The sequence below is a fragment of the Pagrus pagrus genome (genome assembly GCF_965226575.1).
Source record: "Pagrus pagrus genome assembly, chromosome: 15".
Classification (NCBI taxonomy): domain Eukaryota; kingdom Metazoa; phylum Chordata; class Actinopteri; order Spariformes; family Sparidae; genus Pagrus; species Pagrus pagrus.
The window spans coordinates 21,174,138-21,189,209 of NC_140199.1; the positions used below are offsets into that span (position 1 = coordinate 21,174,138).

At 36.8% G+C, this 15,072-nt stretch overlaps 1 protein-coding gene across 1 annotated transcript in view; it reads left to right on the forward strand.

The window, feature by feature from the left end:
* lmbrd1 (LMBR1 domain containing 1) overlaps positions 1-15,072 on the forward strand; it is a 65,606-nt gene that overhangs the window by 39,354 nt on the left and 11,180 nt on the right. Inside the window, exons 8-14 of the mRNA XM_084375525.1 lie at positions 298-423; positions 1,375-1,527; positions 5,455-5,519; positions 5,690-5,792; positions 8,455-8,559; positions 8,646-8,795; positions 9,727-9,808. Coding sequence (XP_084231651.1) covers positions 298-423; positions 1,375-1,527; positions 5,455-5,519; positions 5,690-5,792; positions 8,455-8,559; positions 8,646-8,795; positions 9,727-9,808 — 784 coding nt within the window. The remainder of the gene's footprint in view (positions 1-297; positions 424-1,374; positions 1,528-5,454; positions 5,520-5,689; positions 5,793-8,454; positions 8,560-8,645; positions 8,796-9,726; positions 9,809-15,072) is intronic.

A 15,072-nucleotide genomic window follows, 5' to 3' on the forward strand; every position in this document is an offset into this window, starting at 1 on the left:
GTGATATCCACACAAAATGGTTGCAGCAAGTTCACCAATAAACCTCAGCACAATTATAGATTCCACCATTTTAATATTCTTTCCTCTATCAAAAATGACATAGCCCAGGAGGCCAGGGACTATATGATTTGCTGTGTGTGTGTTTACTTACCCTCATTTGACTGTTGGCGCGTTCCACATAGTGATGAGTCTGTCATCAGGCAGCCGTTGGTATGTGGGTGGATGCACGTGCCATATGTGCCATCCCTCTATGACAATAATGTGCGATTATAATGGTGGGTTTGCACTTTCTTTCAGGCATACGGTATGTCTGTGCTGCCTTTGAATCTGATAAAAGGCACCCGGAGTGTGGTGTATGAACGCCTGGAGAACACAGAGGACATTGATGATGTTGAGCATCAGATAGAAAAGCTGAAATCCAAGGTTGGTCTCACCAAATGACACAAAGTACTAGTACTTTATGTGACATAAAGACATAGTGCAAATTATATCCAAGTCATGGAATAACTTCATAGAACATAACCTAGAGGACATAGATCATTCTAACAACAGTGCTATCAATTAAACATATTAGACTGTTGTTGTTGTTTTCTTTTTACACATTTTAATAGTCTCCTGTTTAATCATGCATTGTTTGAAAGGTACACATGCATAGCCTCCTGCTGCTCAGACTTTCTTCCTTATCTTTCTGCCGTGCTCCTCTATCTTAGCATGCAATTATGTATGGTTAGCATTGTCCTTATTGACGAAACCCTCGAATGTAAGCAGCACAAACAAGCAAACAAAGTAGACACATCTGTTAGTTGCTATTAGTTGCCAGTGTCAACATGAAGGAATGAGCATTCATCATTCATCATTCCTCCTCTGTCTCCCTGCGTAGATATAATAATTGAAAACCAGGTATGGCTGTATGAAATATTACATACAGTAGGAAGCTAAAGTGCAACACAGAACACACACGAAACAGTTTGCTTTAAAAGGGGAATGGCAATAATCTGAATACTTTACACTGAATAATTTATTCAGAGACTGAAGGTAGAGAAATAGCAACTTTTATAACATAATTTGTAATAGTGCTAATTATAACTGGCAGCTAAATTATACCCAAATCATTAGACCGCAATATTTAATGCTTCAAATATCCCCTGCCGACATAATAACTATATCCAAAGAGAATGTTAAATATGTTTTTAAATGCAAATCTGTTTCTCTTAATGGATATTTTGGGAATCTCAGGGTATGTTAAAAACTTCAATTTTCAGTTATGTATGCTGTCTACTTTAAATATCCTGATAAAACTTCCAACTACGTTATGTCAGAATGAACATACATGCATAGGTTGTTTATTTATATGGCTGTTTGTCCTCTCGCCAGTGTAATGATGGACGTCCCCTTTCCTCGAGGGACAGACACAACCTGCAGGAGCTAGAGAGCAAACTGCAGGTCCTCCAGCGCAGGGGGAGACACCTGGAAATTGCAGAAAGGAACTGCTGCACTAAAGTGGGCTCTGCTCTCAGGCCCATCAAGGTGAGTCTTGTGAGAATGGTATTGGCTCCAGTGTCTTGATATGGACGGTATTGTATACAAAGGCAAATACTTTTAATGTCTGTGTATTGGATGTGATCCTACAAACAACATTATTTAGCTCCATGTGTTCAGGCCTTGTTTTAATTGGTTTCCAAGTAGAGTTGGTTAGGGCTGCCCAATATACCACAGCTAATTTTATGTATTTTCACTTAATAGTTGTGTAATTTAAAAATGTATATTTGGCGAAGTATACAGCTTTTGCTCATTTTCTCCATCTTCCCCCCCAATTGTTTCTTTGTGCTCAAGTTCTAATCTGGACTGCTCTAGATTTACTTTTAGTTCTACTTCACACAACTGCATATTTACACGATTCCCACGGGTAGTCTCTTCACCTAATTTACTCTGAAGTCTCTCAGGGAGACTCACATTTCTCAAGCAGGATCTCATGGTGCCCCAGGGATTCACCAAAGCAACCACAAACTTCTCTTTGATTTACTTTTTTTGGGTTGGGCAACTAGCACCTGGACCTCGTCTATGCAGTTTCAATATTGTTGCTCCCATATTCAAATTCGCCCTTGGGAAAGAAAAGGGGTTATACCACGAATTGTTTTAGACATAAAGATGCACTATGTAGTTTTAATTTTAATTAAGAGAGAACAATCTTCATTGACTGAATTTTATGTCTTAACAAACTAAATAAACAATCTCTTTGTTTTCATGACTGAACTAAACTTAACTGAATAAACAAACTGACCTTAAAGGACAACACAATTTCATACTGTCTTACTTTGTTTATATTTGCCGGACCCTGCCACATCTCTAGCTTCAAACAGTGTTTTGAGGACCTTATTTTCCTCTGAGAACAGGTTGTTATGGAAGAAAACAATTCTGAGTTTGTATTTTACCTCATTAAAAAAGTAAATATTAAAATTCTGAGTTTAAATATCTTCTCCAAAACTACAAAGTGCCCCTTCAAAAAAACATGGATGAAACATGGACAAAAGATGTTTGTCTGGACTGGGCCAGACAAACATCTGGAGACAGCTCCCTGGATCCCTAGTGGGTACCTTCACTAAAGCACCAGCACAGAATAACCATAACTAATTAGATTCTTATATAACTGATCAATTGTTCAGTTATGAACTACACCGTTTCATACAATAGTTAAACCATCAAAAATTGTCGAAAGAAAGTACTTACTGGGGTCACGTTGAAAACAACAAGTTCCTTTTAAAAATGCTCATCACAACCAAAATCCCTCAAGGTTGCCTATTCCCACTCATCCTAACCACTTTCTGCATCCTACTCAAACCAAACCACTCAGTTACCAGGGAGCAGCAGCTGTGATCATTAGCATCTTTGTAGTAGGTTTGGCATATAAACAGCATTGCATTTTTAATTTTCCAAAAAGTACTTTATTTGAATTTTACAAAGCCCAGAGGCTGTCATGACCAATGTGAGAATAACAGAATCATCATCTGCAATTATTCTGGGTCAATGTGATAGTGGTGGGTGGGGAAATATGTTTTTTCCCAAATTTTCTTAAACCCATCACAGTAAAAAATATTTCACCTGTACTCATTTTCTTGTCACACAGTAACTGGCTGTCTCTTAAGGTGTAAATTCTACTTCAAAGGCACATTATCATTCTCTGGCAAAAGATTTGTGGAGTCATATATATGCAACCTCTTTACACCTGAAAGACAACCAGGAAATGATATTAACACCTGCCGCCTGCCAGATACAGGGTAAATGTTGGCTGTGGCAGGTAAAGATTTGAGGTCACCTGCCACCAGGAAAGCTTTTTTGAATATCACGAAATAATAAATCCTTAAGTTAAAAGAAGTCAGGATTAAGGTTTTGTGATATATTACATATTCCACACTGAGTCAGTTTTACAATGTTAAGCCTTCTACATAGATTTCAGAAGTGACTGACAGAAAAATGAGTGGTCAGTGGAAGAGACCTGCCACAGTAGCAGGTGTGGAAAAAAAGATCGTTTTAGACTGTGCATTCAGCAGGGTGCTTTTCTACTCCCACACTTCTTGCTTTAGCTGTTGAACAGGAATAAGACTAATGGACCTGGCCAAAATGCTACTAAATGAGTCACTGCAATAATCTCCACACCTTCAAATTAATTTTTCATTTTACCCACAACTGCACGAAGCGCATAGTGCACATAATAGCATGCATGCTTGACATGCCCTTATTGTCTATTGTACGCAACAGCAACGGCAATCAACTAATGGGCGACAAAGTGAAGGGAAAAATGAATGAGAGGAGCAAATCACAGAAATGCAGATGCTTTTTATACAGGCATGAGTGGTTGAATGGTTGATGAGCAGAATATTTATGTATATAATATAATAGAAATCAGTTAAATACCTATTAAAGAGAAGAGAGGGTTGCTAAGACAAGGAGATGTGTTGGTTTGTCCTTTAAATTGTCACCCATCTGTAGGTCCCACTGTTTTCACATCACATTTTCTATCTTACTGACCGGACGAGTGCCAACCTTATTCTTATTGTTCACATTTACTTTTGCACTGCCATTCATTTTCCAGTATTTTTCTGCACTGCAGGCATGCACAAACAATTTAAACCAGTGCCTGTATAACAGTTTGTCTTTAACCAATGGGGGTTGCTGCTAATGACAGTCCCCAGACTCAAATTTAAACAGTAATGAGTTGGGAGATTTATTTACTGTATACTTAGGCACTGGTGCAGAGTGATAAGCCAAATGATTGTGATGTCTCCAGAGCAGTTGTGCCACTGTTTCTCAAACACATGCTGTCTTTTTTATATCAACCATGGGTGAGTGAGAATGACTTATTGAACATGTGGAACAGCAATGGTCAAACACTGTAGTGCTTGGACCTCACAAAATAATTACTGTGTTATGATGGCATCATAAAACAAAGGTTAAAACAAATAAAACAGTTTTCAAGCAGAGCAGAGTAATTTATAATACTATGCCATTCTCTTTGTTAAAGAAAAGTGCCACCTTTTCATTTAAGATATTGAAAATAAATCCCATCTTACAAGATTTAAAAACTTTTTTTATTAGCCTTTAGTACAGTATTTCATTTTTAGAAGCCACTGTTAGGAAATCTCTTCTTTAGGCTTTTGCTTGGTTGGATAAGGAGATATGGGCAGTTTAATCAGTACATTTGAATGACTGTATTTTTCCTCCACCTGGCTGTCTAACATTTCAAGTTGTCAAACAAAATCAAACAATAATGACAAAAAGTGTGGTGATTATCAGTTTCTTGATTGTAATTGATGCTTTTACTGCAATCATTGAGAAATAACATGAAGAATGTTTTGTCAAAGCTAATTTGACAAAATACCATTGACATTGGTATGTCAGAGGTCCTCAATTTACATTCAGTCTCTTCTAATCACTCTTTTATCCTGAGGCGTGATGAGCATGGTAACTGGTGGTCATATATCAGGGGCCAAATACCACCATGTTTATGTTGTTGTTTTACATGGTGCTATACATTGCTCGAACATCATGTGTTCACATGAATTTTTCATCACAATGGCTGGTAAAAGATATGTTAGCTAACACCCTCTTGAAGGCGGACAGTTGATAGGGTTTATTGCCTTTTTGGCTGCCACCCACCTTTTGCCTCCCTGGTTGCAACCTCCCTACTCAGTCTGGGCTGTGCAATTGCTCCCCTCTGTCACCTTAGGCAACAGTGCCAAACTGAGGCTGGCCAAGCCATATGGTCCGTCCTTGTCAAAATGGCAGAAAGGTTATATTTTCTGACCCAGCGGAAGCATTTGAAAACATTTATATTCCTTTATTTAGGCTTCAGGCATGGGGTTCACTGTAAGAGCTGATCCTGCCTTTGGTTGTGGGTGCATATCAATGTTCGGTATTTTAATGTGTTTTATTGCATTGTTGTTGTTTTTTTTTCAGATATTGCTGGGCATTTTCTTTATCCTGGTTGCACTGCTGTTCACTGTCGCCCTGTTCATTTCAAAGTAAGTCCTGATATGTTCTGTAACAACATGATTTTTAACAATGAAGCTTACAAATATGTGTCATCAAGTCAGGCAGTGTAACAAAAATGTACTGTGTAGTTTTTTCCTATTAATTGTTTTGTTTTCCAGGAGATAAATACATATATTGAAATATTTTCTTTGTGTTTCAGTTTGGATAAAGCTCTCCACTCTGCTGGCATCAGCTCAGGGTTCATAATCTTTGGCACCAACCTCACCAATCCTCTGAATGAACTTCTATTAGCCTTGCAACCCGTGAGTATCCTCTCATCTGTCATGGTGAAAAGATGATTATCCTCAATTAAGATATGCTTAAAGCCATATTTGCTTGTCTCCATCATCATTAACCTAAATGAAGCTTAATTTAAAAGCTTCATTCTTGGCTATCCTTAAATGCACTTGTTATACTGTTAAAAACTTGAAGTGTATGGGCTTCAGTTTAGTGCAGGTGAACTTTGAAATAACAGAATCTCAACTACAAAAGCAGTGACATTCACTAAGGGAGTCCTATTGCTTTAAATGTCAATTTTTACTTTTTAAATACAGTCTGATAAGCACAACCTATCATTTTATCAAAGACCATAAGATAACAAAATCACAAAACAGGACATTGTCCCCACATAAATCATATTCACAAGTGCACTTTAGGTAGTAACCTCAAAATAATTAAATGTTTCAAATGCAACATGACGAGCACAGTTAACACTTTTATGCACCTGAGCACAATGGATAGTAAATGACAAAAAAAGGATAATTGCTACACTCTAAATAATAATGAATGAATCAACATTTCTGTGACAGGGTCCTGCAAAAATAAGCATTGTACAGGTGGAACAACTGTTTAAAGGACCCGTTGATCCAAATCTGAAACTGCTTATTTACAAGGTTATACACAATAATGCAAAGGTTACTATTCAGTCAGTTGTAAAACCTGGTAACCTCTCCAATATAGTCCAGTACAATACAGTCTAAAAAAACATAACTAAGCAACTACTTTGTTTTTTAGACATAATTGATTGAATTACTGAACGAATAAAACCACTGCATGCTCTTCAGGGCACTCTTCATTTTGCATTCAGTCAAGTTTTCATTGTTTACATTTCTGAATGTACCAGATTTAGAAATAAAAGAATAAAAGGTACAGTGCAGCACCTAAAAAATGACAATAAATAAGTGACAAAATAAACTGTCCAATACCCATAATTATTCTGCATGTTATTTAAACGATCTGCACTCAAATGACTGTTCGCCGATAATGTAATTTTACCAGCGATGAATAAATGGCAATATGAATTTACAGTAAATGATTTAGTTGTTAGTGTTGTAACTGGTGGTTTTATTGTACACTTGGAGCTTAACAAATCAGGGTATTAATCAATCTCAAAATCAGATTCAAAATTGAAAAATGCAATCATTATCAAATTCTTTGTTCGTCATTTAATATCATTTTTTTGTGTGAAATTGTGCAAAATTATGAGCTTTTAAGTTGCCAAATAATGAATCTAATTCATGTTTAAGCATTTTTATTGCATGAATTAACCTGTGGATTCTGTAAAGCAGTATTAGGAATGTGGTCAAAAGGCTAAAGCCTCATTTTAAGCTTTTAAAATGTGAACTGTTGAGATTGACAGATTATTAAATCTCTACCATTGCTTCTTTCCTCCAAGTCGTTGCCGCGGGTATGGATACTGAAAAGAACCACCTCTCTTAAACTTAGTATGCTACTGCTGAATTTAGAGGAAAAAATGACTGACAGCTCAGGCCATTAAAGAATTGCCTCATAGATACTGGCATTGATTAAATGTCTAAGGCCAGTGTTTAGAAGTATGACCTTGGTATTTAAGGAATTAAGTGCACCAAACCAGGAATGGGATACGGTACTCTATAGGGATCAGGTTTAAGGTTAAATCAGATCATTTCAGGTCACAGGCACTGTGAGTTTTTGTCTACACTATATCTGTAAATATTCTATTTACTCATTAATAGGAAGAGGACAGGAGTACATATTTTAGAGTTCAACATTCTTGAGTGACCAGCTCAGCTGTGCTTCAAATGACTGGGCTAGAACAAGTGCTATTGATGATAGTTGCTCATTGACAGCTCCAAGGATCCTTGAGAGGCAGCCAGCCTGGATGTTTGGCTCTGATAGCAATAATCAGTGGTGGAAGAAGTACTCAGATCTTTCACTTGAGTAAGAATAATAATACCACAAAGGAATATGTTACAAGTAAAAGTCATGCATTCAAAACATTCCTTAAAGCAACATTATGTAACTTTTTTTTAACCTTAAAATAACAGCACACAAATCAATTTGATGGTACAGTGTCTTGTAATAGGGTGAATGGTGTCTCTGTCTCAGCCACTCTGCCCCCCCCCATCACTTGTTTCTGCACTATGTAACTTCAGTGAGAGGGTAGGATCATAGCGTTACATACATGTTTACTTCAACATACACGTTTCAACACATAACATTATTAGGTAAAAGTACTCATTTTGCAGAATCATCATGAATTTCTGAATCATGTATATAATTTTATTAGATTATAATTAATATAATTATTAATACATGAATGTGTGCATCCGTTACATGTTGTTGCTGGTAAATGTGGGGCTAGTTTTCTACAACGTTATACAGTTGAATCTTTTATAATACATCATAATATATATGATTATATTTTGCATTAATAATCTGAAACTTCAAAATACTAATCACAAGTTTTAAATTACTGTAATGCAGTAAAGAGTGTAATATTTGCTTCTGAGGCATTGTGTAGTAGAAGTATTTAGTAGCTTAAACTGTAAATAATCAAGTAATTGAGTTGATGTTTTTAGTTACTTCCTTCACTGTCAATATTGACTTTATATAGGCACTTGGATGTTGTATACGTAGCTGACTTGTGTCCTTGGTATATCACAGGTTTTCCCATTGGATTATATCCTGATCACGGTCATCACCATGTACTTTGTAGTCACGTCCATGGCTGGCATTCGCAACCTGGGCATCTGGTTCTTCTGGATAAGGGTAAGCAAAGGACGTATTGCTGTGTCACCGTAAAATGTATGATTTGTTTATTATTAATTGCACAATACCGTTTTCTTGTTTTTCAGCTGTACAAAATAAGACCTAAGAGGACTCGCCCCCAGGCTCTTCTCTTCCTCTGTATGATTCTACTACTGATTGTCCTTCACACCAGCTACATGATCTACAGCCTCGCCCCACAATATGTCATGTATGGCAGCCAGAAGTATCTTGTGCAGGTGAGGAAAAGTATTCGTACGTCTTGCTATGGATGGGGCTCTGACAATGCCACTGTCGGTCAGTCAGTTGGTTCAGACCATTTCGGTCCAGCTGGGTGTAGGCAGCAGCATGGTCTCCACGGACTGGCAGCGGAGCTTTTAGATGCTTGTTCTTTTTGGATTCTGTCTGTCTGTATTAGACTACGTGGCTATTACTGTGTGGATCTGTTGTTTGACAGTCTACCCTCTGTGTGATCTGATGCAGCTCCTCTCTCGCGCGCGTGGGTGTATGCATGTAGTTTAGATGCATCCTCGTGTCTACGCTTCGTCTAGAAAAATCTTTTAAACAACATAATTAAAATGAACCGCGGTGTTGTTTTTGCTGAAACATCCTCTTTTTAAATGAGAGAAAATAACCTTTTTAAAACCAGCTCCATATGACTCACAGGGTAAACATGGCTTATTCCTCTCTGCTTTCACCTCCAGCATTTGAATGCATTGTCTCTCAGTGTCATTTATACCAGCCTAGCATATTCAGTGACGTCTGTAGTGCTATACACAGTACATTCCTTAAATGTATGCCTTTTTTCACAATCTGGTAACCTTTTAAATTCTTCTTATGTTACTGTATATTACAGTATAATTACCTGCTGTTTGGGTTTACTGCTAACTAATAAAAGCCTGTTTTGCTCTGTTAGTACATGAATTAAAACTCAGAGCATCATCTTGAACCATAACTTCCAGGTGATTTTTCTGTTATTTTGACATAACAAGGTCATTCTATAATTCATAAGTAAAAGCCAAATGCTGTTCGGTATTATTCTTTTAGCTTAGATTTTCAGAGACTATGGTTTCATGGTCCTTCTTGAGCCGTAAACTGTTTGTACCACATGAAGAAGTTTGTAGCGCTCCTTTGCTGAACAGATACATGCCTTTTCTGTTTTCTGATCAGAGTCAGATGCCCTCAGCAGGTCCTACGTCTGGGAATGCTACTTTTGGCACAACGAGGATCTGTGATGCTGACGCGCCTGAGGGTAAGTCTGTCATTTCGGTGAGCACAGTAAGGTAGCGCTGGTCTTATGTGAGATGTTTGGAAGAACTTACAAAACATCATCAAAGATTTATTCCTCACAAGTCGAGTCTATACTAGAAGAAAGGAAGGACATCGTACAACCCGGCCATATCGTGTAGAACACTGTTCAGTAATCTTTATCACCATTCATTATTCATTAGAGGGAATAATACCAAGGACAAACATTTAGTAATGCAGTACATGGCCTCTTGCTGTATCCATGCCAGCGCTTATTACAGTAAATCAGCCATGAAAATACAAACGTGTGAATATACATCACACCAATGGGCTTTATCATGTTAATTTATTCATTTGCTGAGTGCTGAAGGACGGCTCTCGTTGGTGTTGGAGCGGATATGATGCAATACTCAAATCTATCATTCATGTAAAGGTTTAAAGAAAGAAATCAAGATCGCAAACATACTTTATTCTTTGATATACCTGTCATATCTCAGATCCCTGCCCTTGTTTTCCACTACAATACAACACACACAGACTGACTTTTAGACTAGTGAAGTCATTCCACAGGGTCTGTCTTTAACCCATTGGACTGTGTGGGCTCTTGTGCATGTTTGTTTGTGTTAGCGGAGGTGTATTAGTCTGGGGGATAATTATTTATTTATTCAAATGAATCAAGGTGTCTGGCCAAAACTGCTCTTCCCGAAGACATAGAATTGCATCGCAATTAGTTAAACTACTGGCTAATGAGTGGGGATGGGTTTAAATGTCAAGTTTGTAATAAGACATGGAGAACAGTTCCTGTGAACAATAAGGTAGGAGTTGCTATTTTTACATTAAATTTAAATTTAAGAATATTTGTGTTCTCTAAATATCATATTTATTTTCTCTCTCATTTGTCCTTTGACTGTACCAGTCTGAAAAGCATTGCATTATTGTTTGGTTGAACATATGTTGGAATACGGGTATATTAGGTTGTACTGTATGTTTTGTTTTAATTTGGTTGATTACAGTTTTTTTTTTTGTTTGTTCGTTTTTTTTATGTTGTTGATGCTAGAAGTTTTGCCTGTACTGCATCAGGTTGGTTGTCATCTCTACAAGGGTCACAAATAGATTTTTTAAGAACATTTTGTAGTCTTACTTGATAATAACTATTGTAAATAGCGTCTTAGCGGCTTTGAAGTAGACTGCTGAAAGCAACTGTAGGCGTGGAAAATGAGGTAACTGTCTTGTTTTATTTGCAGTATGTCTTTAGCTATATTGTCACCGGGAATATTATATAATTTTTAAGTTCCACATATAGCTTGTGTTATCTTAAGAGTCCCTTCTCGTGTCTCAGTTCCCATGAAGACGTTTCCTTAAGTGACTTCCATCGCCATTGAGAGACACATGTGAGTCTGGACCTGTTGTGGCAGCAAAGTTTGGAATGACAATGAGGTGTATGCCTGAATACGGCAAAGATGTTACAGATAGCCATTACTGACTCGGTCTTCATGAATAATTTTCACTTTATCCAACAGTGGTGAAAATATCGTTGAGACAGGGTAAGACAGGCAGAAAATAAGAAATATAAGCGGAGACAGACGAGTAACTTCAGAGATCAAAGACACGATATGATTTGTTTACAATAATCTGATGTGTAGTCAATATACATTCAGGTCCTCTCCTACCTGTAGGGAGGATAGACTGATTTTTTACACATTGCAGCAAAAAGGCTGTGTGGAAATCAAATGGCTGATAGCTGTCTAGAATAACAAAAAAAGTTTTTGTTGAATCACTGTCCTCGTTGTTCTTTTCATTGTGCTGCTGTTATAGTATAGAAAGAGGTGGCGTACTGTTGGTAGATGTGTACAAGATAGGAATTGATTGCATAGTGTCGACTACATGACTTGATTCAGAGCACTGCAGTGTATATTCAAAGCCATATTCTATGACACACCATTTGTTATGAGCCACAAGGTATTTCCCTCTGAAAATGTGGTGCTATACTGTGTTGATAAAGTAGTAATTTATCATAGAAGTATCTCCTCGAACCTGCAAAGGGACATTGTGATATAATTTATCAGCAGATAGTAATGGTATGATAAATTACGTGTTATTGAGGTTTTCTTTGTAAAATATTAGAATCATACTCGGTATACAGAAACAACTTCGCTGAACACTTGCTAACACCTCACTCAACTAAATAGGAATGGCTTGAGAGTGATTTAGAGCTGCAACAATTAGTCGATTAATCGATCAGTCAATTAAGAGAAAATGAATCTCCACCTACTGTGATAATCGTATTATTGTTTCAGTCATTTTAATGTCAAACATTTGCTCCTTCCAGCTTGATAAATATAAGAATTTGCTTCTTTTCTTTACCATTTAGGATAGTAAATGAAAGGAATTCAGGTTTTGGAGAGTCTGTTGTACAAAAGGAGCAATTTGAAGATGTCACTTTGGGCTCTGGAAATGTTTTTTTTTTTTTGTTTGTTTTACACTGCTGCCCTGCGCTGATTAGGTTAAATACAAACTGAATCAAGAAAGAACCATAAGTGATTATTGTATTTGGTTGGGCTTTCAGCAGTGGATTTAGCCCATGATTGTGACTTCAGCAGGGCCTTACAGGGTGGAGGCGCTGATGGTCTTTTGACATTTGAAAGAAGTGTATCTCTTTGGGCCATATTCTAATGAATCAGTGGCACCTTGCACTAAAAGCAGCCATTCGTTGCTATTTTCTTGGTTAGAGGTCCATGGCTAAAGAAAGGCATATTTAGAAACTGGTATGAATATGGTGAAACTGGGAAGTTTATGGAAGTGCATAATCTGGAAAATACAGTATATATACCAAACAAAATACAATAACATGATGTATTGTTTTGGCAGCTTTAATCACATTTACCTAAACAGTTAATAAGGTTGCATTCAATTATTGCCAAGTATTTAGGTGCATAACAATTATAATAGTAAGAGATAATAAAAAACGTAAGTACTGCAAAACTCAAGAAACTGGAATATTAATCCAGCAATGTTTACATGTGATAATAACACCAATACTGCCAACACTGAGCAATTACATAAACTGACAATCCCCCATAATACTCTTGTTTACATGACTGCCCAGACAGAATTGGGGAAATTAATTGGCTTTTCTTTGTTTGGTTGTTTGTTTTTCTCAAACAAGTAATTTGGTTCCTGTCCCACAACTATCACAATTAACCCGAACAGATTCAGCCATGATTCTTCACCTCTTCGTCATGTTGTTTTATCGCAGCCTGGAAGCTGTTTCCTATCTGACTAGAAGAGAAGTTGTTGATAGCTGTTGAAGCTGAGCGGGATTAAGTGAGTGAAATAATGAGTTGCTGGCACCACGAGACCCACAGTTTGTAAGAACAGAAATCAGGTTATGTATATATATATATATACATATATATATATATATATATATATATATATATATATATATATATACAGTATATTCAACTTCTGTTAATTACAGAGGGCACGTGTCAAAGGATTATTGGATCTGTTCATTTAGGCAGACGTTTTGGCACACTTCAGTGGTGTTACATTAAAGGAGTCGTGGAGTCACTAGGACAATGGCCAGCAGTTTTTCTACTCTCTCCTTCAACAAGCTCAGAAGGACTGATCCTATTTTGGCCTTCTTGGAAACAGCTCCTGCTTTCATAACAGCCGTTGTACCACCTACCATGAGGAGGAGGAAGTGTCAAGCAGAGACAACACATGGGACTGAGAGGGAACACGATCAAAAGCTTATCGAATGATATACTGTACAAAGTAACAGGTGAAAGATTTTTTTTGTATGGTGGAAGAGTATAACTCTTTCTTTCCTAATTCACATAAATCATATTTTTATAAAGAAGAGAGTACCTCATCAGCCATTGGTATGAGGTGGTTTGTTATATTTCACAATGCCTGAAGCAGTGAAAAGGTTGGAGAGAGGTATGAGTGTAGAGTACTAAGTGGCTACGTGTCAGTTAGAAAGCTCATCTAAATGTGCTGCCAGATCATTCATACAGCAATTTCCGTTGTTTGTTTGTGTCAATATGAGCAGCTTCAATCTGAAAAGTCATGATGATTAAATGTAAATGGGAAAGCATTGTTATGACATTCGCATAAAATATGCAATTCATAGGCCTGTATCAAGTTCAGAGCTTCATTCATAACATTGACATTCAAAATCTAAATCAACCTTTGAATGCTGTACAGCTTTTATTATTTTATTTTATTATTATCACTTAATTTATTATTTCCATTTGTCTATTCATCCTATTTAAACCCAGTATTTTTGCACAATTAAAGATAATGAGTAGGCTAATATTAGTAATATTATACTATTCAGTACAATTAGATTTCAGTATTGGCTATGTACCATTGTTTCCGACTGTGATCCAAACATTTCCAATAACTTGGAGTGTTATAAAATCCAAACATCAAAACTTGGGATAACATGTAACATGCCCAAAATTCATTTAATGTTTTTATCTCACAAAATATTCTGCTTCAAATCTATATGTTGGCTTTTTTTGTAGTGGAGAACAGCAGAATGACTGTACTAAAGATTCACTATCAAGCTACTTAGGAACATTCACTTTTTTATTAGAAAATAATATGAAACCTTGGAATCGGAGAGAAGAGAGAGTGAGAAAGCACATCTGGTACCTGCGTATCAAAACAGCTGTAAAAACTGAGCATTGAAACTGTTTAAAAGATTCAGAATTGATTTGTGTTGATGAATCAATATTGTTGACAAAACTAATTCAGTATTACCCTACATAGAAGAATGTGTATCATATGTACACCTGCTGCATTATATTCCATCCGCACTCACATTACATGACATTATATTGGCAAGACTTATATATTATGGCATTAGAATGTTTAAATATTGGTTGCATTCTTGTAAGCTTCTCTCAAATCCAGAGCTACAGCATTAAATCAGATGGTGTACTATATCTGTATTTTTGTAAACATGGAAAGAGTGTTCCTCATGCCATGTTTCCTGGGAGAAAAAAACTTTACCGAAGCATGACCAAGAGATTCAGAAACATGAATATGAATTGACAAGGCCTCTCGCTGTGGATGTGGAGAATAACAATGGTGATATACTGTGGTAGAAAAAGAAAAGGAACAGGGCATCTGCAAGGGCAACTCTCTGTAATAACTCTTAGTGTGACACGGGGAAAAAAGACAGCAAAGGCAAAAAGAGAGTAGAAGTCAAGCTGGTGACTGATTGACCAGTTGGTCACAGTGGTATAATGACAC